The sequence below is a fragment of the Hippoglossus hippoglossus genome, chromosome 13 (genome assembly GCF_009819705.1).
Source record: "Hippoglossus hippoglossus isolate fHipHip1 chromosome 13, fHipHip1.pri, whole genome shotgun sequence".
In the NCBI taxonomy this organism is placed as follows: domain Eukaryota; kingdom Metazoa; phylum Chordata; class Actinopteri; order Pleuronectiformes; family Pleuronectidae; genus Hippoglossus; species Hippoglossus hippoglossus.
Genome location: NC_047163.1, coordinates 23,185,315 through 23,212,142, shown reverse-complemented (window position 1 = coordinate 23,212,142; position 26,828 = coordinate 23,185,315). Strand labels below are relative to the sequence as shown.

Sequence of the window (26,828 nt, the reverse complement as noted above, 5' to 3'; positions counted from 1 at the left end):
GAAGTTGAAAATTGTTATGGTGTTGAAAATAATTTCATTATAACACTTAACTATACCCAGAATCAGGATCAGGATTATGATCAATTCAACACTCTGCACTGGACCTTTATGTTTTCTGAAAGGTGACAGGAGGGCCCTCTAGTGGACATTGTACGTGACTACATGTTGTCTCAAAATCTAGCTATAAAATAGTATAAATTAAGAGTATGAATTAGGCTTATTTAAAACCATTAAATGCCAACAACCCTCTGCAGGGGTTGTAGTTTCCATGAGGGCTCCATGACCCATCTGACTTCCTATACAAAAAAATAGTACCTACATTACCAGAATACGGCCGATGTTAAATTTAACAAATTTTTTTATAATAATTATGACTATTATTAAGGTTAATATTATTATTAGCAGTAGCATATTTGATCACCAAATTGAATTATGATCGCATACTTATACCCTGTACACAGAAAACATTAAACACAGGAAAATATGCATTCTCTGATGTAGCTGGAAAGAATATTGACTCAGTTTCACATGGAGCGTTTTTATTTATATATACACTTTTGAAATTACCGACAATAAAATTCACAGAAATCTTTCAGTGCTACTTCAAATTCAATCTTTCAAATGACAACACAGGCTCTTTAACAGTGATGTCATTGTTACAGATTCACTTTCCCCTATCTTACAAAAGTCCCAGGACAAGTACAGTTTGTATTCACCTGCTGAGCTCTATCTGTTAAAAATAATAATATATTAGTGTAACAAAAGGTCAAATATTGACCTCACAGGTCAGATCAGCCAGACCCACAGTCACTGATGAACCCTGTCCACTGTCTGGCGTCCTTTGTACAAATAGATTTGTAAAATAAATAGGAAATATTAGGAAATATACATAAAAAATTAATATTCCAGGAGTCTTTCTGGCACTTTACATGAGCTGACGTATGTCCAGCACTAGTGGAAATAAAGAATTTTCATGTGTTCCCTGCACGTGTCCATTTCCCTGCTCATTCACTGGACTGCGTCTTCCTATGTCTCATTTCAACATTTCTAAATGTTTGTGTATGTTGTGTTGGTTTCTTGCCATATAGCCAGCTATATTTATCGATATTTCTATGCCATGGTAGGCCAGTCGCACACCGCCTCATCAGCAGTTGAGAATGGAGTTGGTCCACATGATGCGTATGACCTTCCTCGCGGTGTAGCTGTATTCATACTGCACGTGACCATGGAAGAAATACAAGTATCCTGAAGAGCAGAGGGGGAGCAGTGTTAGAAAGAAACTCAATACAGACAAAGGGAAAATAATCTTTTTGTATATTGATGAAAATATGATATTAAAGGCTTCACAGTACCGTGTTGATAAAGAGCAGCATCAACCTCGTCATCCATTCCAGGAAAATCGTCCTCAATGATTCGTGGGTAGCCGCTGTCCATGGTGCCTGTTGCTTCATCGTAGCTGTTGGTGAAAAATAACAGGTATAGTTCACCAGGAATACTTTACTGTGCAGGTTTATCAACTCTTACATTAATCTGTACATACCTCCAGTACTCCTCGTCAGTGAAGAGCAGAGTCTTGCCCGTGCCTTTGATGTGAACGGCCGCATCCACTTTCCTCACGGTTTTGGGGAGGCCGAGTTTGTGGATGTATTTGGGGTAACCATCCACGAGGTTGTATCCGTTCAAAGCCCACATTCGGATCCCTGTTGAAGATAAAGTAACAACAATGGCGCATAAAACAACAACAATAACTAGAATTCCACTCAGTAGAGCACATACTTCCACCAAGGCCCAACAATCCCCTGACGAAACTACATTTAAAATCTTTCCATCTGGATTTCTATCTGGATCTGCATCAAATTGCACACAGTTTTTCACCAAGATCCGTGAATTATTGTCAAGGGAAATGCCACCAAGTGTCGTGGTAATCCGTCCAGTAGTTTTAATGTAATCCTGCTAACTGACAGTCAAAAACATTACTTGGTGGAGGTCATCACCCACCACTGAATATGATGACCATGTCCTTCTCTGGGTTCTCGTAAGCTGCGTCCACCTTGTTGGGGAGGGAGGGCCACGTGAACTGGATCAGAGTCTGTTCAGGCTCAGGCATCTGAGGATGGAGACGCCAGTAGAATCTGGAACAAGATAAAGCATAAAGTTAATGTGGTCTCTCTCTCTTCTCTCCCCTCTTTTCCACCCACCTCTCCTCTCCCCCTTTTTTCTCCTCAACCCAACCAGTCGCCCACATTGAGTCTGGTTGTGCTAAAGTCTCTTCCAGTTGATGAGTTTTATCTCTCCACAGTTGCCAAAGTGCTGCTGTTGGGTTTATCTATGATTTAAAGGTCTTGACCTCACTATGTAAAGTACCTTGAGATAATGTATATTATGATTTGGTGCTATACAAATGAAATTGAATAATGTATAATATGAACTGATGAACTAATCGACAATATTAAAATTGATTCCCTAAAATAGTTTGCTCTCTCTCTCTCTTTAATGTATGTTATGATTACACAAATAAAATTTAATTAAAAAATTTAATTGAATAAATCTCAATAAAGATATATAGTGAATTTAAAGGTGTGGATTTTGGGTTGAACGTGGACACGTGGTGTTTAGGGATCACAGGTTTTAAGTCTCTTCATTGATGATAAAGATCTGAAGTTCAGGTATGACTTTGTGTGTGTGAACCATCATTAGTGTCAGTGTACCTGTCTTTGAAGATGATGGTCTCCCCCCTGAGTTCTGTGGTAGCATCAAAACTCAACATGGGGTCACACTTATCTGGTGCATCAGGCTTTGGCTTCACCTTCTTTTGGTCTGGGTTTGGACCTGAGATTGAACATCTGGCATTAATGCACCGTTCACAGTAATGTTTCCATGATGTTATGAAAAGCATTCATAGGTGAGATTTGTCTGAATCACCGTAGAGAGCTTGAATGCCTTCGATGTCATCCTCAGCCAGAACGAAGCCTGTGCTGTAGGAATAGATGGGATACATCAGGGCACCGGCGTCTGTGGAGTGGGACATACCGAGGGCGTGGCCCAACTCGTGGGCTGCCACTATAAACAGGTTGTAGGCTGTGGAGAAAAGATATCCAGTCCATTATATTGTTCAGATAAGTGGTGTTTAATGTCGACCGTGCGCCTGAGTCTTACCGGATGAATCTTTGGTCCAGTGTTCATCCTCATCAAAGTGAGTGTCTCCTCCGATGCCTTGGCCCGGTGGGTAGGCGTGAGCCAGCAGACCATCAGGCCCATCAAAAGGGTTGTAGTCTCCATGCTCTGCAGGATTCAGGTGTCGGTTTAAATACACTGAGCAGAATGTGCACAGTCTCCCCTTTAGAGCATGTAATTACCCTTTCAGCCAAAGTCAAGCATGCTTACCATATATCAAAATTAATGCTTTTGGTTTTTTGTACCTTTTGACCCAAAACTGATCATAATGTCAGCGATGCCATTCTGCAGCTTCTTGAAGGTCAGAGGCGTGACATCAGACCAAACGTTCAGCGCAGTGCGAATGGCTCTGTCAACGTCAGACTTCGTCAGATCTGGTGTGTAATTCAGGATCCTGAAACATCAGGGGACAAGTTAAGAAAAGTGAATATGAAAAGTAAATCAGTAAAGTTTCTTAATCCTGCTAAATAACAAACAAACACAGACAAAAACATGAACTTCCTTGGTGGAGGTAATTTTTAATGCCAACCTGAATGTGACGTTGTTATTTTGCCATTTGAGGTCTCGAGGGAAGTGGTTGTACTCCCCGATGTCCGGGACGCCACATCGGGGCAGATTCATAAACTCCAGCGTGTTGTCATCCAGATTCCCTGTCACCTGGAAATGAACACCATAAATAAGTAAGTCATTTTCGATAAGAGCGTTTTATAGCATTAACATAATTAATGAATAGAAAACCTTCATCACTTGAAAGTATTTTTTCTTTTAAGTGTACGACTTCCAAGAGAAACTTTCCTCCCTAAATACAGGTAAAATTAGTTATTTCCCTCATCGGGTCACCTTGAGTTTGAAGAAACTCTGCATCTCCTTGATCTTGGTCTTGAAGGCGCCTGATGTCCCCTGTCTCCCCTGAAGACCGGCTGGAAGACCATAGAAGCGACGGAGGTATTTCTATTTCAAAGAGAAAAATCACAGAGGCATGAAAAGTGCTCCATCTTAGATCGTGAGCACTGTGATGATTCTTGTCATGATTACATTAAATAAACCATTTAAAGCCAGTTTACAAGATGTCAGATCTTACCTCTGCTTGAAGCCAGTTGTCTTTGTTCTCAGACGGCAGAGGCAGTGCAGAGGTGTGAGCGACCAGCGCCAGCAGCAGCAGCAAAGCTATCATTGTTGCTGTCTTTGTGTTGTCCTAAGCACTCATTGGGCTCAAGAAGCACTAAAGGGTATTTATAGTGTTTTGGGAACACTGTTTTTTCTTCTCTCAAAGGGTCCCAGTGATTCATGTAAAAGCACCTAGCCACTTCCTCCTGCATGCAGCCGTCGAGAATGTGCTTGTATGTGTAAAATGTGCAGTGACTGTGGTTTGAGTGTTCTCCTTTGACCCCATTTGAAATGCTTTGATGAAACATTTTGCCAAATTGCAATGACTTGAGGAGTTTGCCAACATATTCACTGAAAACGTCCAAGAGGCAAAAACAACTAGGAGTCTTTTTTTCCTGTCAGCAGATTCACAAGAGTCAACAGGTCAGGTTTAATATGTGATGTCGCATCATTACTGATCCGCCAAACTTCTTTAGGTTAAGAAAGAAAATAAATGCTGCTCTATGCGAAAAAAGTGGGGGATTTTGGGAATACTTTCATGCTGCTGCTTGTCTCATGATAGTGATTCTGTGTCTTGTTATTTTAGGTGAAGACGTTTTAGGAGACGTGACTAACAGACACACATCAGAGTAAATAAGGAGAAGATGAAAACATGAAATCTAAAACATGTGATTTCCACTTGGGGCTATGTTGTATATGACTGTGGTCATCTCAAATCCCCCCCCCCCCCCCCCCCCCCCCCCCCCCCAATACCTGCATCTATCTCTATCCATCCATCTATCTATCTATCTTATCTATCTTATCTATCTACCCAATTATCCATCTACCCATCTATCCATCCATCCATATATATAATTAAAACCAGCTCTATATATATATATAATACATATATATATATATATAGAACCTGACAGTATTGCTCCAGAGATTTGCTGAGTGGGTTTTGAATCAGTCAGTGGAGACAAGGCAGGTGAAGACATGCTTCTTATTACTGCGTCTACTCCATCACTGTCTGTGTCTGACAACAATGCTGTATAATTATTACCTCCTGACACATCACTGGAATTCCTTCACTTCCACACGCTGAGAGAAGACTCTGCTCAGAGACCCCTAGGACAGTACTTTTACAAATGTTTCTGCACTTACCTTGAATCAAGTAAATCACATAATGGTATTGTTTACACATCTGGAAACAGTTCAACTTAACATCGCTGCCCTGACGACAATTACATGCCAAAGAATTGACAGGACAATTTGACAGTGTCATGATACTAGTCTTTATCAGCATACCTTTGGAAATATGTCTCATAATAACATGATGACAATGTTTTGATTAGTATGAGACTGTCCGTGTCACGTTTTGCAGTCTAAGTAGCAGGCTGCTGCGCTGCCAGAGAAATCAGACACTGTATTAAGTCAGTGAGGGGGAGGCAGCGTGCTAACAGTCAGTCTGTGGACCGGGATGAGCTTCTTCCTCTTCTATATCCTCCGATAAACTACAGCAGTGCATCATTTTTATATTTATATATTTTTTATTTCACCATATCAAACTGACACCGACATAGACAGACTGACCTGTGACAGGTACAGATTCTTCATCATGGCGGCAACATTCATAGAATCACTTCCTTTTCGCCAAGTCGTCAAAGCACCAGCAAAATGTTTGTTTTGTCGCTGCGATGCTTTATATTGATCTGAATTACAGAGCTATTCATTTGAAAATTTGTGAACTTGGGTCTGAAGATTGTGTCGATTGCTTAACAGACATCTGAAATAGCTGACATGCAATTTGAAAAAATAACAGCAGTTAAGTAAATCATTCAAACTCATATATAAACCACACATGTGAACAGTAATAAAGAAAATTATGCTTTATTAAATTGAAGCATTGACTATAAAATCTTCAGTACAAATAAACATGGTATGATAAACACAAAGTCCAGCACACAAACAATAAATAGTGACAGCATATTGTAGAACTGAGGAGGACTCACTAATGACACAGAACAAGACAGCAGACAGGTCCAGAACAGGCATTGCTGTAGTCAGGGTTAAATAAGGATTCCTAGATACAGTGTTAGCGATGTGTGGATTAAAAACTTTTAATTACTGCTACACTTTGCTCTTGACAAATAGAAATATGTTAATTGTTGTATATAATACATTTGTTTATGATTTTAAGTCTCTATACAAACATCACAGATATTAGTGATGTGTGCGTGTAACGTGTAACAAACTTTGTATCCAAAAACTTCACCATCCTGTGTTGACAAATATTTTAGGTGTAACATCATCAAGGTTTAGACAGTGGTGGGCACGGTGCTCCTGACTCATGACCGGGGGAAGTTGGCAGTATGGGGGATTTTTTATGCTATTTTAAAATGGTCACTGACACACACACACACACACACACACACACACACACACACACACACACACACACACACACACACACACCAAGTGTGTGTGTTGTGATCCAGTTGTTGTATACAGACAGTTAAAGTTCCTAAAGATTGTGTTGTGTCTACATTATGGCATCTGAAGACTCAAAGACTCAAACCTGTCAGGCTGATAATCTCCTTGTGTTTGGACTGGTTTTGTATATTTGGAACTATGTTTGCAATTATTGTTTATTATTTCCTGTTTTATTTGGAAACTTGTGTGTCCCTCTTCATTTGCTTCCTGTCTTTGATGACGACGAGCTCCGCCTTCATTATCTTCACCTGTGGCTTGTCAAATTGGAGTATTTATTCTCTGTGTTTCTTTGTTCTGTCTCAGTGTGTTTGTGAGTTCTCCAGTATTTTGCATCATCATCATCATCATCATCATCATCATCATCATCATCATCATCATCATTATCATCATCATCATCATCATCATCATCATCATCATCATCATCATCATGTGTTTTACCAATATTTAAGTTGGTTAAACTTAAATGTTTTGACTTTGCCTTCCAAGGTTTTGGATTCTAATGTCGGCCTGTTGACCTACTCGTGAGTCTGAACATAGACTGCTCATTGGTCTGTGCTGGTTTGGCATCTGCATTTGGGCCCTCGCCTCATTCTATACACAAAAGTTTTCACATTAGACTAGCTAGACACTTGATGTTTCCTGTCCATTTGTTTGTATGTTTGTTTGTAAGCAAGATTACACAGAAGCTACTGGACAGATTGCCACAAACACAAGGCTGGGTTATGGGTCACATAAGAACACATTCAATTTTGGTGCAGATGCTGATCCAGGATATGTCTTCACCTTCTTTAACATAGTGAGATGAGGTGTTTTTCAACATTTGTGTTGATTTCTCAGAATAACTGCATGAAAACAAATGTGTCATGTTTATGGGAATAATGTGAGTGTGTAATATGGTGCAGCTTTGTTGAATTTAAAGGGACTTTTGGGCCTTGGTGAAGGTTTGTGCTTCTGGGTCTACAGTTTTACTTGTTGGTATACAAAAATCTCAACGTACTTAAATGTCTTATACAAATGAATTGACACAGTGCATATGATGTAACATTTTTAAGAGACACAAAACTCATTTAAATCAGATTTTTATTCACCACTATTTGGTTACATTTCTTCTGCTATGATCCTTCTACATTTCCTTTGTGGATGACCATTCACAACAACGTCAAAGATTGAGTGTATTTTTGTTTATTGCCTTTCCAATGTGAACAAACCTACTACAAATGAGTACAGAGCTTCTCTACCTCCCTCAGCCAACAGGAAAGTGGCGGATGTCTTTGCTGGAGCATGACTCTGCCACTTTGTGGGTTGTTGTCTTGATTCCCTCTTTGGTCGTTCTCCACACAGATCAGCACTTTAATGATGTCCAACCCAAAGCCTGTTTTTGGTTTGGTTGTTGAAACTGGCGTGAAGCAGCTGCCCACTACTTGTCAGGAAATCATTCACTTTCTAAATTGTCACTGTTGTGCTGCTTGGTCATACTCTTTAGGTATGGGACATGGGACAGGGTTTGTTGAGGGACCACACGACCATCCTGCTGTGTCTGGACGTTCTGAGATCAACAGATCTGCTGTGGAAGCAATGATTTATACCCTTATCTGAAACTGCTTTCATACCTTTCACATAAGATGCTGGTTTAGTTCCACTTGGTTTCTACTGGGGAAATAATTGTATTTGTATTGAGACCAGATCCATAAATGTTCATGTTTTAGAATCTGCAGTCATTTCTTTATGGTGTGGTCATAGCCATCGTCCTTTCATATATAGTACAATCATACTTAACATGCTATAACATTCTCAATAGCTGAGAGTGGGGAAATGATCAGTTAATATTTGGAAGAAGGTTACTTTTAATGATCTGTGGGAGAGGACCTGTGCTGGGGTATAACATGTATGATGTGGATGTTGCCTGGATAATGAAATGTCCTGGGTATAATCTGCTGTTTGCAGTATATTTTATCAACATCTCTAACTGATGTAGCTCAGCTTGCTCTTTGAGCGTTTTAGTCTTAAAGATAGTGATAGTAATTAAGCGATCTCTACTCTTACGTGTTTTGTGCATGGGTGTTTTTTAAAAACACAATAGAAAATTGAATTACAAAAAAGACAGCAACTAATTCTGAGTGTTAGATAGTTTGTGTGCAATAATGATACACAAGCACCCAGTTGAACTGCTGACCATGATGACTCACTAGAGGGCACAAGCACACTCTTTGTGATTCTACAGTCAATTCTGTACAGTTTGTTGAAAAAACCTGAACATATCCATTGTAGTGACCCAGTTATGAAGCTTTCCTACTTTTGATCCCCCTGCGAATGTACAAATCTACACTTTAACCTTTATTCTGTACAGCAGTATTGATTTGGCTGGTTATTAACAGAATTTTTCTTGTTTCTACATCAGACAAGCTTCATAATAAAAGTCCTCTTGGAGAAGCAAAACAAGAAATGGTGTTTTTTTTTTCAAATTACCTCATTTTAAGAGACGATTCAACTATTTTCCTTTTAATATTCACACTTTTTACACTCATCTCGTCTACATTCAAATGATTTACAATGAGGGATATATCATAAATTGTTTGAACAATTATGTCTGTTTCCATTGAATGCATAAGTAGCCTTGCTTCATCATCGCTTCAGAAGTGGAATTTGCTAAATATCATCATATTCAGTGAGATAGTGGGCAGCTGCTGTGTGAATGTGTGTCAGGAGACGCAAAAGTCACTGTGGTGTTATTTAGCTCAAAAGACTTCAATGAGGCAGAATACGGACTATAGAGCCTCTGGATCATAAAACACAGTATTACATATTAACATAAGTGCTGGCAACATACTGAGGGGAAATAATTCCTTTGTAATACAATATAGCTCCAGACGTGATTGTATTTCACATCCTAGCAACTATGGAGCACTGTGTGAGCCTATGAAAATGATATGTAATACCACAATGGACCTGACCAGTGAAACGCCCATGAGACAGCTCCAGCCTACAGTGAAGGAACAATTTAGATTACAGGGATGCCAGCAAAATCCGACACTGTACAGTGCACCATTGAGATCTATTTAATCTGAACACATGGGAAGTTCACAAATAAAGTACGTAAACATCAGTGACTGGAGACAGGTAAGATCAGGCCCATTTTTAGAAAAGACACATGGTGAAGAGCTGCCACAAGGGGGCAGCAGAGGCTCTAACAGGAGACTATTCAGGAGAGGGAGCTCACAAATGGCTTTGGTCTATCATCTAATGTCAGATTTTCCCACTCATCATCAAAGGGGCCTATATAAATGATCCTTACAAAAAAAATCATATTCAGACTTATTTGCTATCTTGTATTATCTATTAGTTTGCAAGTCTTCCATATTTGTTTTTCTGTCTATCTTTTGTAGTGGCCACTAAATCTGTCTGTACGTTATAGCTGAGAAAATATTCCTACACCCAAAATATGAATTGCAGAACTATAGTAAAGTGTCTTCTCAGAGAACATTTACTGAAAATGCTAATAATGTGTATACAATGATCTACAGGCCATGAATAAGATTTACAAATTCACACAATGATTTATGCATAACTGTGGGTGCTCCCAAATGCATGTTCAAATCCACACACAACTACCGAGCAGATTGTGCACATGTGCAACAGTTTAACAAGGTCATACATCCAAACTATATGATAACAATATTTTGGACATTCTTTGTAGTCGTAAACAGATAAATTGCATTTACTCTCATCCAGGTCAGATGTGGAGGAGTAGGGAGGTAAAACACTTCAGTCTGCCACAGTCACTTTTTGATTGTACCACTAGGAGGAGCCAAAGTCAGATATTTTTAAAGTCTACACCTGATGGCTTTAAAGGCACCGTCACGTGTTTCAGTTTGGTTTAATTTATTGTTAGAGTTTATGTTTAAACAGTGGATGTGCCTTTTTAACAGAAAACATCATGCAATATTTGTGATGATTCTGATAGAAATGAGCTGGAAAGAAGATTTCAAAATAAGAGCAGTGTTTTGTGAGATTGGTGTGATTGTGTTTAACTGAAAAACACGATACAACAAGAAATGTTGGATTTTCAGGTTTGATGGTTGAGATCGAATTTTTCTGAGTGAACCATGAAATGAAGTTGATATATTATTGATTTGATATCATTGATTATTGCTATTGATAGCATTCTTTGGTTTAGCATTATAAATAAATGAACTCTAGTTTTCTCATGTCATTTTGCCTCATAGTCGCTGCCTGAGTCCTTTAGGTACTTTAAAGATGTTCATTGTCTTGAAGTACATTGTTCCAGAGACAGATCTGATCTTAAGTTGCCTCTCTGGTACATTTACAGTGGGAAATTGTGTGTTTGGTAAACTGAGGTGTTCCCGTAGGTCTAATTCTGCCAGAGCGGTCTTCCCCCCCGCTTGTAATCCTGCAGATCTAAACTAAACTCTCACTCATCATCCCGGCTTGAAATTACTTCATTACCTCGTCTGTACTCGGACCATAAAACCAGAATGACATAAATTCTTCAAGTCGTTCTGCGAAAGAGTGCAACATTTCCTGAAAACCGGCTCACGTTGGCCCCGCAGAGGAATGCCGTCGCTCCTATAAAGCCCCACAATGACCAATCAACCATAATTGCAGCTTGAATTTAGCACAGCACCACCCTTGCCAGTCTCGGTGTCCTGGCTGACGGCCATTTTTTCTTTTTTTTTTTCTAGGGCCTTAAATCAACCCCTGCAATTTACAGCAAACTGTCTCATCGGAAGGTCTCACGTGTGTTTGCTAAATCGGGACGAGAATGGGCTTGGATGGCGTTATTTCGGGAGAGCCTGCAGAATGCGTGGGACAGAGAAGTGCCACCCAGCTGATTGTGTTGCTCAAGTCTGGAGGGAGTTAGACTGCGGAAATCATTGACTCATTATCCGAGCTGCTTGGTTTTTAATCATGGAAAAATCTACATTTTTTTACCAAGCACACACATAGAGCAGAATGATTCGTTTTCTGCTGCCTCTTGTCTCGTGTTGTAATTTCCCTGCTTGAAAAATGTAAAAAGAAAATATGTGTTCGTCTCGTCACATTAACATCACAACAACTGATTTCAGGCCTAAATTTGCATTCAATTTAACTAATTTAACTGAATTTAAGATGTTGAAAATGGAACTATGCTCCTCATTCGTTCCAGTCACCATTGCAGTAGGCAAGTCAAAAAAACTCATTGAACGTCACTTTTTTTTGGTGCTGTCCTTGGTTGTCTCCAAACCCCTCCCTAATTCCATAGTACTCTTTGAGGCTTTCCTTGGATTTGCAACTGGCATGAGTCACAATAACCATTTAAAAGGCTTTCTCATTAACCAGAACTCCCATCTCCATGTGTTTAAACCTCGGCCACTACAATCCATGTAGTGTTACGTCTGTGAAATGCATGTCATGCTGCTCCCCTGCTGTGTCCTGGTCCTTCTGCTGCCCCGTCCATGTTTTACGGCGCCCACATCTATCCCGGAGGCATTGAGCTCTCCCTCCGCAGAACCACAGGTTGACTTGAAGCTGGCCACAGTAAGTGCATAATTGCATGAGCTGCATGACAAATGTTTGACGATTGGACTGCATGTGATTTAATCTCTTGTACAATTCCCCAAATCACGGCAGTTTCAAAGCGTCTCTTCTGCTGGGGTTAACTGCGATGCACGGAGCCGTTCTCTCCTGTGCTCGATGGATGTTGAGATATTTTTTTAATTTCTTTTGTCTTTGTGTGGGTGGGGGGCGGAGGTAAGTCTCTGCACTGCCCTCTGAGTCCTCGAAGATGTTGCATTGTATGCTTTTGCAGATTCTTTTAGCATCGTCTCATCCAGAATGATATAATTTTGTTCTGGTTTTTTTTGGAAGAAAAGAGTCGTAGAAGACAACCAGCATGAGGATTGATTACCATTGTTACTCGCTAAGGCTTAAGTCAGTTTACTTTTTGTTACTGTGATTAGAGAAGGTGTAATTTATAGATGATCACCCAAAGGCTGTAGATTCATTCATGTAGAAATGAATCAACGAAATGTGCAATCTGATGGATACAGGGCCCTTTCATTTGCCTGGCTCTTTAGTGCAAAGTGATAACTGATGTGGATTTTCAAATCCACTCATAGGAATACCTTCAGCAGTATTACAACCTGCAGAAAGAGCCCCTGGGGCGCATGAAGCGGAGTGGGCCCACCTTCACCTCCAAAGTGAAAGACATGCAGATGTTCTTTGGGCTCAATGTGACGGGTGTGCTGGACGTAGACACCGTGGAGGTGATGAAGAGCCCTCGGTGTGGCGTTCCAGATGTGGAGGAGTACAGCCACATTCAGACAACACGATGGAACAAGAACGTCATCACCTACAGGTATCTATGTGGCCTTTTAATGATGTGTAGTAAGACAAAACTGCAATAGAGTTATCACTGAAGAAAAAGGCATGTCTGACCTAGACTGAACTTGAAACAAAAAAATGATTGTTCCCAAAAATGCAAACCACGCCAAATATGTGGGAAACAATTTGAGAAAGCAGGCAATTAAACTTTTGGCAGAAAAAGGGAAAAGTTTCTGTTCCAAAACATTTTAAACAGATTTTATGTTTGGGACTCGTAAATTTATAATGGGATCGTTAGTGCCAGGTTCAGGATACAAGCTTGAACTTATATAACACTGACTAAAAAATCCACGATTACATGTAGCACAAAAGTGTAATTGAAGAGAACATAAGCAACATGGCTACTGTCGTCATCAGATTTGATATATACGTGTCCTGATCTTCATATGAACCAACAGAATGACACATTTACTTTGCAGCATCGGCAGGTACACCAGGGATTTGCCTCGTAGCACTGTGGACTCTCTGGTTGAGTCAGCGTTCAGCGTCTGGGCCAGAGCCAGCGGCCTGACGTTTGTAAGGTCGCACACCCGCAACGCTGACATCATGGTGGAGTTTGTGACCTACGGTGGGTTTGTCTTGATGCCTGAGAGTGCACTGGGCAGTTTGACCCGTGCTCACATACAGAAATATGCATATCTTTTGCATGTAAATATCGAATGACAGTTAAAAGGAGAACCTGAGTAGTAATTAAGCGGCTCACCGAGGCAGCATCATCACGCACTTGGCTGCTGAACATGAAAGAATCTTTCAGATGAGGCGAGCAGAGGACTGTAATTTTCCAGTGTCATGGAACAAAATGTTTTTCTCTGTGGTTTCTGTGTTTCATGTGTGACCTGGTTTATATCATGAAGCGCATGGGGACTTGTATCCATTCGACGGACCCAGAGGCACGCTGGCTCATGCCTTCGGTCCAGGGTCGGGTGTTGGGGGCGACACCCACTTTGACGATGATGAGCACTGGACTGCAGGAGGAACAGGTGCCGAACTGAATCACACCAACACGTTCATGCTAAAAGAACTGTATATTGCATATTTCTTAAAATGTTATTGTGCTTTTCTAGTCTTGATGACCACTCAAAGCGCTTTACAGCATCGTTTCATACAGTGCATCTATGTGCAGCACTTTCTCTTTCATACAGTCAGCCATCAGGGGCAATTTGGCGTTCAGTATATTGCCCAAGGACACTTCGGCAAGCAGAATGGGGGAGACTGGGATCGAACCGCCTGAGCCACAGCCGCATGTTCAGTGCATTTTTTTCTTTTGCAGGCTTTAATCTTTTCGTGGTAGCTGCACATGAATTTGGCCACGCTTTGGGACTAAAGCACTCCAGAAACCCAGACTCACTGATGTACCCGACCTACAAGTCCCCCCATCCTGCCAACCTCCTATCCAGAGAAGATGTAGCAAATATCAACGCACTTTACAGTAAAGAGTTTTGATTTATCCACCGATTGATTAACAACCCAACCCTAACCCGAACACTGATACAGCTATTATAGTTACTGTGTATTTCACTTTGTATTTCCTCCGAAGTGGAACCTGATACATAAGTGTGTGCTGATGTACGTTAGGCCGAGCCCGAGGTCGTCAGAGTCACTTTCCGAGGTACGACTGGAGCTCTCAGTATAACCAGTGGATGTCAGGATCTCTGTTCCCTCGACTCCTGCAGAACAAATGTGCTCCAGACATGACCTTTGACGCAGTGTCCACTCTCGGGGACGCCACCTTCTTTTTCAGAGAAAGGTATGTGCATGATTTTTTTATTTCAACGACAAGAAGACAATATGTGTATTCTATTCTAAAGAAAATGAAAACAACAATTTCTGACACATCAGAGTGTAGATTTATTCAATCAATCAATCCAATTTTATTTGTATAGCCAATATTCACAAATCACAATTTGCAATTACAATTTATAAAAGGTAAGGGTATAGGTAATGCATTTATCTTAAAAAGTACATATCTCATTTTATTTAACAGTGTTTGACACAAAAGCGAATTTAGAAATCTTGATTTTAATATATTTTGAAAAATACAATAATCAAGATATGTGTTTACCTTACTGACATTTTTTCACCCCACAAGATATCTCTGGATTAAACACAACGAACAGTACGACATCAAAGAAGGTCCCATCAGCAACTTTATGCCCAAGATTGAAACGAGCATCGATGCTGCTTTCTGGGTACCTCGCAGATCCACTGCTTATCTTATTCATGGTAACTATCTTTACTTCAGTGTTGAACATAAACGGCATCAATCACAACAACTGTGTCTCAATTCAGGGGCTGCATCCTTCGTAGACCGCATTTGAAGAGCGATTGCTTCACACCCTCGCACTAGACTGTATTAATTCGAAGGCTGCCCAAAATGGGGATGCGTCCTTCTACCCCAGGGCAATGGAGGCTCCACCAGGTGGATCCGTCCCAGCCCGACATGTCCCATTATTTATTTTTTGCTTCTGTGGCAAAAAAAATTCAAAGAGGTAATGGCAAGTGAGGCAAGTCATTATTAGTAATATTAATAATATTATCTATATTATAATATTTGTTTTAAATATCAACTGAACAGCTCACAATACAAAAAAACAAACATCTTTTCAACAACAGGTGTAAGGGCGGGTCAAGCTGGTAGTGCAATAACAAGACCAGACCGTCTGCATCCTTCCTCGGCCGCATAGACTGGGTCGTCAATAACACGAGACGGCCCTTGAATTGAAACACAGCTTTTATCCTCTTATTCCAATCAAACTAGTATTTATCCAAGAGCTCTAAATGCACATTTCATTCTCGATCTGAAGGTAGAATCATTTGGACAGTCATCAAATTAGTAAGAGCCTGTGTAACAGTGGAATAAATAAATGTAACCATAACTGGAAAGTAAACAATGCAACATTTTATTTAAGGAGGAATCTAATACTTCCATTGATATTAATCCGTCGACAGAGTCCATCTTCTGGACAGTGAAAGGTTCTCTTGTGAAGGGGAAGGCCAGAGCACTCAGCCACTTTGGATTTCCAGTCTGGGTGCAGGAAGTTGACGCAGCGGTGCACCTAGTGAAAACAGGACGCACACTCTTCTTCATGCATGACATCTACTGGAGGTAAGGCAACAAATCAACAACAACACAGATACAAATATTCAAAATTTGTATTCACTCAACAGGTGGTTAGCACTGCTGCCTCAAAGCAGGAAGTTGGGTTTTTTCTGTGTGGAGTGTACATGTTTACCCATTGTGTGAGTGGGTTTTCTCAGGCTACTCTGGCTTCCTCCCACAGACATGCAGGTTGGGGTTAGGTTTATTGGAGACTCTAAATTATACGTATGGTGTAAATGTGAGTGTGAATGGTTGTTGTTTGTCTCTGTATGTTCGCCCTGCGATATGCCGCCTCTCGCCCAATGTCAGCTGGGATTGGCTCCAGCTAGCATCATGCAACCCTCAAAGGATAGGCAATATAGATTAAGTTTGAATGAATGGACGTTTAACACAGCAGGGAGTTTGGTTGGCTGTTTCTAATTATGTGAAGTTATTGTAAGCCAAACTGCTTACCTTTATTATGCACTGCAAGTACAAGGATGTCTTGTGTAAACCACCGCCAAGGCCAAATAGTCCTCTTAAATTTAACCAAGCTGCATGAAATTTGACACAATAATAAATATCAGTTCCCTAAATAGCCACATTTTTTCATCCTGATCCATACATTTTCAGATGAAAATGTAAAAAAATTCCTATCTTGCATGTTAAAGAAAAAAAAAAGGATTCCTGGATCTGGATCCGAGCCAAAATTGAGATTGGGATTTTCTCTGACCAATATCACACCCTTCCACCAAGGTTTGTGATGATCTGTTCCGTAGTTTATGTGTAAAGTAACAAACAAACAAAAGGACAGGGGTGAAAACATAATCTCCTTAGCAGAAGTAATTGTTGAATCAGGTTGCACTCCTCATTTGAACCTACAGTGCATCCGGAAAGTATTCACAGCGCTTCACTTTTTCCACATTTTGTTATGTTACAGCCTTATTCCAAAATGGATTAATTTAATTTTCCCCTCAAAATTCTACACACAATACCCCATAATGATAACGTGAAAAAAGACTTTTTGAAATTTTTGCTAATTTATTAAAAATAAAAAGTGAAAAAATCAGATGTACATAAGTATTCACAGCCTTTGCCATGACACTCAAAATTGAGCTCAGGTGCATCCTGTATCCACTGATCATCCTTGAGATGTTTCTATAACTTGATTGGAGTCCACTTGTGGTGAATTCAGTTGATTGGACAGGATTTGGAAAGGCACACACCTGTCTGTCTATATAAGGTCCGACAGTTGACAATGCATGTCAGAGCACAAACCAAGCCATGAAGTCTGTAGACCTCCGAGACAGGATTGTATCGAGGCACAGATCTGGGGAAGGGTACAAGCATTGAAGGTCCCAATGAGCACAGTGGCCTCCATCATCCGTCAATAGAAGAAGTTTGGAACCACCAGGACTCTTCCTAGAGCTGGCCAGACGGCCAAACTGAGCGATCGGGGGAGAAGGGCCTCAGTCAGGGAGGTGACCAAGAACCCGATGGTCACTCTGACAGAGCTCCAGCGTTGCACTGTGAAGAGAGGAGAACCTTCCAGAAGGACAACCATCTCTGCAGCACTCCACCAATCAGGCCTGTATGGTAGAGTGGCCAGACGGACGCCACTCCTCAGTAAAAGGCACATGACAGCCCACCTGGAGTTTGCCAAAAGGCACCTGAAGGACTCTCAGACCATGAGAAATAAAATTCTCTGGTCTGATGAAACAAAGATTGAACGTGGTTGAAATGGTGGTGGCAGCATCATGCTGTGGGGATGTTTTTCAGTGGCAGGAACTGGGAGACTAGTCAGGATCGAGGGAAAGATGAATGCAGCAATGTACAGAGACATCCAGAGCGCTCTGGACCTCAGACTGGGGCGCAGGTTCATCTTCCAACAGGACAACGGCCCTAAGCACACAGCCAAGATAACAAGGCTTCGGGACAACTCTGTGAATGTCCTTGAGTGGCCAAGCCAGAGCCCAGACTTGAACCCGATTGATCATCTCTGGAGAGATCTGAAAATGGCTGTGCACCGATGGTCCCCATCCAACCTGATGGCCCAAAAATAGGTGTGCCAAGCTTGTAGCATCATACTCAAAAAGACTTGAGGCTGTAATTGCTGCCAAAGGTGCTTCAAGAAAGTATTGAGCAAAGGGTGTGAATACTTATGTACATATTTCCGTTCTTTATTTTTTATAAATTTGCAAAAATTTTAAACAAACTTTTTTCACTTTGTCATTATAGGTTATTATGTGTAGAATTTTGAGGAAAAAAATGAATTTAATCCATTTTGGAATAAGGCTGTAACATAACAAAATGTGGAAAAAGTGAAGCGCTGTGAATACTTTCCGGATGCACTGTAAATTACATCTTATTTCCAAATTGTGTTCTGTTAATAAAAAAGTGTAGAGCTGATTCACACAGCACTGTTTCATATGGACCTGGACATTGAAAAAGTTTACTCACATCTGACTGTAACAGTTCCTCAGTCTGACCTCACGCAGAGCTCACAGGCCTCAGTGTGACCTCTGAGGTTTGATGATGTGATCATAAAGTTACAGCCCAACACAAACTTTGTGTATTAGTTTTGTAGAACAAGCAGGTGCTCCTGGGTCACAGCTTTTCTTTTTTCTTCTCAGTTACAATGAAAACCGAAGGGTTATGGACTTTGGTTATCCAAAGTACATCAGCGAGGATTTCCCAGGAATCAACTCGACAATAAATGCCGCTGTTTATAAAGATGGTGAGAAAAACATTGTCATTGTTTCCCTGTATGTTGTATATTTGCAGCTGATGGAAGCTACGAATGTATTTACAGCAAAACATAGAGATGGAGGAAAATGCAAAAGACTAAAAATATACTACTGGGTGTTGCTGGAAAAGTGCAGTAATCTTCTTTCTGTTCAGCTGGCAGTATATTTCTGTCTGTAGCTTTAAGGGCTTTTGCGAGTTGCATTGCTATTAGTAGCACAGGCATGCTGATTTACATGCAGTGTAGTTTTTACAGAGCATTCTCCTCTATCATTTAAACTGTATAATTTAATAATTAAAGTCCTTCACGCAATATACTGTAATTTTAACTGCATGCAACAGTGGAGAAAATATGCTCATCATCATCATCATCATGATCACCTGATATTAAAAACAGCATTCCAGAGGGCACAATATGAAATATGTGAATCACTTTGTTTGCTTCTCAATTGTCAGATTATTTTTTTTCATCTTCCAGGTTTCATCTACTTTTTTCTCGGACCACAAGTCTACAAATACGACTACACCCAGAAACTTGTTGTCGCAGTTGAGAAAGCTAATTCCTGGCTCGGATGTTGAAAGAGTCCGCTGTAAATACACGAACAGGCCAGAAGGAAGTTACCTGAAAGCAATGATTTTAAATTAAAAAAAGAAGAAACACTTTTTGAGTGAAGTTTTATTTATCATTGGAAAGAATAAACAACAACAATTGACAACCCAACATGTATGTGTGGTTTTTGCATGATAGTAAAAATAAGCCTTTCCATTTTTTGCTTTTTATTAAATCTTTACTTCACTTTACAGACATGATGACAGCAGAGGGTAAATCAGGTGTCCCTCACTAATGAACTCACTCTCCTTGCTTCTGGTTTCCATGCTACAAAACACACACAGCTTTCATCATTACAGACAGAGAGCCCAGACATGTATGTAGACGTTTCATTGGGAGGTTTTAACCACAAAACCTCCAGAAAATTGGGGCAGGTAGACCCAGCTGTAACCACCAGGACTGTGCATGTTTGGGCCATGTGATTGCCCCGACAATCCCTGGGAAACGCTCCCATATAAAAAATGTGAAGCCTGCTGAGAATGTGCATTTAAAACATGGAGCCGCTCCGGCTGTGGATACTTGTTTTGGGCTCTCTGATGTTTGCGGAAACCTCGTGGACCCGGGCCATCGATCCGGATCAGCAGCTCAGGCCAGAGGATGTGGAGCTGGCTGAGGTTTGTGGGTAGAAGGCGGTCGTATAGTTTATATAAAAAAAATGTACAACAGATTTTGGAAGTAGAGCGTTTCTGACAGTGATTTTTATTTCAAGGGAGCCAGTGAAGAACTACTTTAAAAATTATATTTGAAACTGTTACTGCATTTATGATGACAAATCAGATTTGGTTCCACTATGAAGGTGAAAATATTGATGTGTCATATGTTACAGCACTGAGTCTGTATATTATTATCAGAAATGAAGTGGAAGTGGAAGATTCTGTAAGATTTTCACCTCATTGCATTACGAGAGATAATTCTATTTATAGTTTTACTATATTTTTATATTTTTATATATATATTATTACTATTGCTGAATACAGACATGCATATATTAAGATCCAATCTTTGTCCACAATTAAGACCTCAATAATTTCAACTGAACTGGGCATGTGAGTTCATAATCTACATTACTTTGCAATATGCATTTAATTGAATTTAAAGTCAAAATGGTTATAATCATTGCATCTACTACAGTTCAACTCATTTTCCTCCACCAGCCTGAAAAATTAAAAAATATTTCATGGATATTTCAACTTAGTTTTTTTATATTTTGCAGAAAATTATACATGTCGGTGCATCTGCTGTAGCCTCTCATCATACATACATTCCAGTCATACTCTGTAGAGTGTGACACAGTAAACATGCACAACACAATTTAAAGTATAAATGCCTTTATAGCCATTCATAAAGAATATGTACCTGAGCCTCTAGGACTGCACTCCTCTCACCACAGGGCTACCTCAGGAGGTTTTACAACCTGAATCACAGAAGCAGAGACAGAATGCCACTGAGGCGGATTCGCTCCACGCCTGTCATGGAGGAGAAGGTTAGAGAGATGCAAAACTTCTTTGGTCTGACAGGGACGGGACACCTGGACCCCCCCACCCTGAATGTAATGAGGGAGCCGAGGTGTGGTGTTCCAGATGTGGACAACTTCAGCTTTTACCCAGAGAAGCCAAAATGGAGAAACCACACCATCACATACATGTGAGATGTTTTGTGTCAACTCTGAAACATGCTTTCTAATTCATATCTTCAGTTTTACTACTCCAATATTGCAAGAATGATTCATGTTTTTGGGTCGTCCGTCTGTCCCATTTTTGTGGACGTGATATCTCAAGAACGCCTCAGGGGACATTTTCGAATTTAGTAGAAACAATAGCTTGGACCTAAGAATGAAGGGATAACATTTTTGTCTTTAAAGGTCACTGTGGCCTCACAAAACAAAAAATGTTTGCCTTGTGAATGCTAATACTCGAGAACACTTTGAGGGAATCTTTTCACATTTGGCACAAACATTCACTTGGACTCAAAGATGAACTGATTAGATTTTGTTAGTCAAAGGTGACCTTATATGAATCTGGATTTAAAAAACCTGGAAACTGCAGCATAGTATGTTTAGTTCTTATGTGATCTTTCAGATCCATTTGGAGGTAGCTGCAGCTGTTGCTTATGATGACATATTGCACCATGTTTTTCCACTGCATGCAGGATTGCCAAATACACTCCGGACTTGAAGAGAGAGGACGTGGAAAAGTCCTTTCGCTCAGCGCTGAAGATGTGGAGTGATGCCACGCCACTGAGGTTCATTAGAGTCAACCATGGCAAAGCTGATATTGTCTTCTCCTTTGCCCGCAGAAGTAAATATGCAAACCACTTCTCATAATCAAATTCTGGTGATAATGTGATATTTTATTGAAACAGAGAACAGTAAGTCCGATTTTCCTCTAAACCCTGAATCATTCGCTCTGTCTGCTGTAGCTCATGGAGATTTCTTTCCCTTTGACGGGCCCCGGGGTGTGCTGGCTCACGCCTTTCAGCCTGGAGAGGGGATAGGAGGAGACGTGCACTTTGATGAGGATGAAATGTGGACAGCAGGGAGGCAAGGTTTGTCACTCAAACCCTGTTGGTGATTCTGGTGACATAGTTTCCACAGGAAATAAGGCGCAAAGGCCGATCCTAAGGCATGAATCACAAATGTGAAAATCAAACTGTTTCAGACTTTCTCCAACATAAAAATCTTTAAGCACTCGTACCCCCCAACTGTACATAAAAGGGATACACTTCAACTTCCTGTGAGTCACTTTGGACAAAAGCAACTGCTAAGTTAAATTCATGTAATTTTAAAATATGTTGAGGTCAATATCTTCTCATGCCTCCACGCTGGGGACAGCCAGTGCCCAGAGGCATTATGTTTTCAGGTTGTCCATCCGTCCATCGCATTGTTAAGAGATCTCTTCAAATCTGGTACAAATGTTCACATGGACTCATAGATTAACAAACTCGAATGTGATGGCCAAATGGCAAAGGTTACAGTGGCCTCACAAAACATGTGTTTGACCATTTGAACATGATATCTCAAGTCTGACATTAAGGAATTTCTTCAAATTTTGACCAGTTGTCACTTGGACTCAAAGATGAATTGATTAGATTTCAGAGGTCTTGAATGTAAAATACTCAAAGAAAGATATGAATCAACTTTGACCATGGTGAACAAAAGCTGTTGCCCGACTCTGCATGCGTTGACAGCTCTGCACCCCACTGATTTCCCAGCAAGTGTAGCGGACAGAGCCTTTGACATGAAATCCACCTGGTGTGACATCACTGGTGAAGGGTATGGCCACTAGTACACATGACGCTGTACAACCCACAGGCAGCAGTGTGGCAACAGTCCCCAGTGTAATTCTGTGCAAATTGACCCTTTAAAGGGACTAATGGGTCTTCGATGCTGTATTTCAGGTTACAGCCTGTTTGCTGTTGCAGCTCATGAACTTGGCCACTCACTGGGTCTGACTCACTCGAGGGACCCCTCTGCGATCATGTACCCCAATTACAGGCATCACAGCAGTACACAGTACTCGCTGTCCAAAGATGACGAGCTTGGTATCCAAACATTGTACGGTGAGGAACGAGTTAAAATTTTAAAACATATTATTTGCTCAAAACTTCACTCACAGAGAATTTTACCGTTTAGTATGTAAAGTCTTCTATAATATTATTTCTTAGGAAAACCCACCAAAACTCTGGAAACTCAACAGGTTCCCAAAAAGTGTGACCCCAACTTCTCTTTCGATGCAGCTACTATGATTGGAAATGATATTGTTTTCTTTAAAAACAGGTAGGTTATGGTTTGATTATGATCACTGGATTAACGTTGGTCTGGTTGCACTGTTATTGAGTCTACTTGTTGTTTCAATCTAGGTACATGTGGATGAGGACAACGTGGGCAACCTACTGGAATCGCCTAAGAGAGGGCCACAGCAGCTCATATTTGCCCAGCATCAGTTCTCACGTCGATGCCGCTTATGACATCCCAGCCAAAGGCGTGGCATACATATTCACTGGTAGAGTAATGGGCAGTCTGCAAGGTATCACTTAGGCCATGTCAGCATGACAAGGCTGGATTTACAGGAGAGCACAATGTTGCACCCAAATTACAGCCTTGTGCAACCTAAGTGTTGCAGTTCATGCAAGAGGGGAATTGAGTTTGGCACCGCTTGTGGTGTGTTGCTGTTTTTCATAGCATCCCAAAATGCAGTGACACGGCTGTGTTTTTCCAGGTCATAAGTATTGGGTGGTTCAACGGCTTAAGATGAAAAGTCGCGCTGGCTCCATCTACGAGTTCGGCCTCCCCACCAGAATCAGGCAGGTCGACGCTGCCGTGCATATCAGTGAATATGGGAAAACAGTTTTCTTCACTGGAGAGTTTTATTTCAGGTAATGTGTTAACATTTTCAAGGTTTTTCACAATAACAAAAAGCTCAATGACATTTGAAAAAAAGTTTTACCAATGAAACGACTAAAAATACTAAATACTTGACTTGCCATTTTTTTCATTATTCTATGAATCATTGTCTATAAAATGTCACAACATTTTAAAGATGTCCTTCAAATTTTCCTTAACCTCAGATGGCATCCTCAAATGTCTTGTTTTGCCTTCAAAACTGAAAGTCAGCTAAAAAAGCCAAAAAATAAAACTATAAACTGTCAAATTTCAGAGGCATACAAAAGGACTTAACTCATTAATTAATGGGTTTTTTTCCTCCTGTTTTTATTAAAGAGCAAGGCCTTTCAGTTTGAGGGCAGGCTCAAACTTGGTGCTTGCACTCAGATAGTTTGTTGTTTGGACAGATTTCCTGTGCTTCACTTCTTTGAGTGTCACTCCACAGCTTTATTATTATACCAGCTTCCCATCGGAAGCAAAGTTAATGGACCAATACCAAGGGTAGGTGAGTTAATAAGTTATCTCGACACCTGGCATTCCATTGGTTGGGGAAAATCGACAGACTTGTTACCGAAGTACAGAAGAAAAAATCCAAGAGCAGATGATAAACCCGAGAGTTGATGTTTCAAGCGCACTCAGGAGCAAGAGTGCGAGAGAAGAGCTGAAGCTGCAAGAAATCTGTTCAAGCAACAAAATATCTTGAGCATGAGCAGATCAAATCTAAGCACAAGCAGTGGCTATTTGAGTGCAAGAGCAGGGTTTTGAGTGAAAGCATCAGAAAACCTGAATGTGAAATCAAAAGGTCAAACCACGAAGTACAAGAATAAAGATGGAACAAAACATTTTAATTGATAATCAACATAGAAAATCAATATAATTAATCAATCAGAAATGAAATAAATCAAGTACCAATGTGTTTGCATTTATAGTGCCCATATACATGAAGTAATTAACAAAATGTGCTACTTTATATTTATCCACTAAACATTTGACTCAGACGTTTACAATATAGCTGAACTGCTTTAATCCTGGCACAACAGTTTAATCACGGAACACCAGTTTAATCAGGGAGCATCATACCCCAAAACATCATATGAATTATTGTGTGACCTGGACAAACAAATGAATTTGAATGATGCCACATTCAGGTACGATGAAGGCAAGAGACGCATGGACCCTGGATTCCCCAGACTCATCCAAACAGACTGGCCTGGAATCCCGAGAAGGGTCGATGCTGCATTCAAGTTACATGGTAAAAAAAACTAAAACATGGTGTGGTCATGAACTCTATATAATGTGGACCTGAGCAGCAGGATTCAAATGGAATACAACTGAAATAGAAGCTGTAATTTCTTGTTTTCACCGTGCTTAGGTGGCAGACGGGTGGGGTTTACCGCACTGCACAAACTTTCATACGGAAAACACCACTTTTTACCAGTTCTATAACAATGTATCAGTGAAGCAGAACTTCTCTGCTTACAGCTGAACTTTGCTGCTCACATATCCATCAAATTGAGGGGATGACACACACTCAACATATGACAAGAAATATAGATAGTTCAGAAAGTCTCTCTTTGCTCGTGTGATCTGAAACGGTCTCTCTATGATTTTCTGTTGACAGGCAGCATCTTCCTCCTCAGTGGGATAAAGTCCTACCAGTACGACTTCAAGCAAAAACGGGTGGTGAAAATCATTTCAGCTAATTCTTGGCTGGGATGTTGATACATCAACTTCAGAGCTGGTTAAAAAGATAAAGCTTTCTGTATATAACCAAGAAGGAAAAGTTAAAGAAAGATAATGATTACATAGCATTAAATATTTAACTGCTATGTTACTTTTGGGCATGTGCGTACCTGTATATAAATGATATCTCTGACATCCCTCCTGGGGCATAGTGCTGCCCGTCTTATGTGTAAAGATGTACAGTACTAATGTGAAAAATGAAAATGATTTACTAACGTATTGGTCACAAACAAATGAATTAAGTTTGTTCAAATTGACAATTGACAATTTATGATTTTGATTTGAAACTTCTTCATATATTTGTGTCACCAATTTAAGAATTTCTCTTGTATATTTTGAATTTCTTGAATCTTTTGAACTCAAATTGATGACATGTCAGAAAACATATCATTGTCTCATTAAAGTGAACTAAACAAAGCGTTTTGTTGAATAAAGTTCTCCAATGCTTTTTAATCAACATATCTTTGCTCTACAGGGTAGTGGTGGAAGATTTTATTCAAATTTCCCAATATCCAATATCCTAGTTTAAAAATACCACCTCAACTATAAATTTACTGAAGTAAGTATCAAAAATGCACTTTAATTTAAAAAGTCAAAGTTCTAGTGCTGAGGGAAAACAGATGCTGTTATTAAACCTGTTTTGAATCATATAAATTTAGTATAAATACCTCAAAACTGTACTGTAATGAGTGAATGTAGTTAACTTCCACCAGTCCTCCAGTGCTGAACTTTTTCTCTTTGCAAGCGAGCCGTGTAACATTGGGTAACACTGTGTGTACAGAGCACTCATGTTTACCACCAAACTGAACTGTGGTCAGTGTACATGAGAGGTTATCGAAAAGCACAAGAGAACACTGTAAACAAAACGGAAACACTGGCAAAGTGGTTGTTTTCTAGACAGACTTGATGTTTGCTGCTGTAAAGGAAACACATTTTGCTCATGTTTCAGTTCGATTGACAGTTTGTAGATGTAAGTTTCTGTTGTTTTACTCAGAATACAAAATGAGCAAATTCAGCACATCTATAATATTGATCTCAATATTTCAATATCTCAATATTTGATTTTCAACAACATGTATCTTTGACAAATGATGCAAAACTTTTAAATAAAAGAGAAAACAGGATATGATGCA

General features: G+C 40.1%; 3 protein-coding genes across 3 annotated transcripts; 2 read left to right on the top strand and 1 right to left on the bottom strand.

Annotated features, from left to right (window-relative positions):
• Positions 1–860: 860 nt before the first annotated feature.
• Positions 861–4,838, bottom strand: mmp13b (matrix metallopeptidase 13b). Its single transcript, XM_034603381.1, has 11 exons — positions 4,256–4,838; positions 4,015–4,125; positions 3,704–3,831; positions 3,420–3,568; positions 3,157–3,282; positions 2,923–3,078; positions 2,709–2,829; positions 1,999–2,132; positions 1,541–1,700; positions 1,353–1,456; positions 861–1,245 (listed from the first exon to the last, which is right to left on the bottom strand). The coding sequence occupies exons 1-11, from the start codon at positions 4,346–4,348 to the stop codon at positions 1,145–1,147; spliced, it is 1,383 nt and encodes a 460-aa protein (XP_034459272.1). The 5' UTR covers positions 4,349–4,838; the 3' UTR covers positions 861–1,144.
• On the top strand, positions 4,070–19,571 carry mmp20b (matrix metallopeptidase 20b (enamelysin)). Its single transcript, XM_034603389.1, has 10 exons — positions 4,070–4,119; positions 12,873–13,111; positions 13,557–13,705; positions 13,992–14,117; positions 14,408–14,566; positions 14,713–14,884; positions 15,227–15,360; positions 16,087–16,243; positions 18,850–18,953; positions 19,440–19,571. Exons 2-10 carry the CDS (start codon positions 12,921–12,923, stop codon positions 19,538–19,540), a joined length of 1,293 nt encoding a protein of 430 aa, XP_034459280.1. The 5' UTR covers positions 4,070–4,119; positions 12,873–12,920; the 3' UTR covers positions 19,541–19,571.
• Positions 19,572–20,058: 487 nt separating this feature from the next.
• On the top strand, positions 20,059–26,349 carry mmp20a (matrix metallopeptidase 20a (enamelysin)). The gene is made up of 10 exons (XM_034603413.1): positions 20,059–20,185; positions 20,962–21,215; positions 21,720–21,868; positions 21,990–22,115; positions 22,968–23,129; positions 23,235–23,346; positions 23,430–23,572; positions 23,789–23,945; positions 25,101–25,204; positions 25,574–26,349. The coding sequence occupies exons 1-10, from the start codon at positions 20,066–20,068 to the stop codon at positions 25,672–25,674; spliced, it is 1,428 nt and encodes a 475-aa protein (XP_034459304.1). The 5' UTR covers positions 20,059–20,065; the 3' UTR covers positions 25,675–26,349.
• Positions 26,350–26,828: the final 479 nt, after the last annotated feature.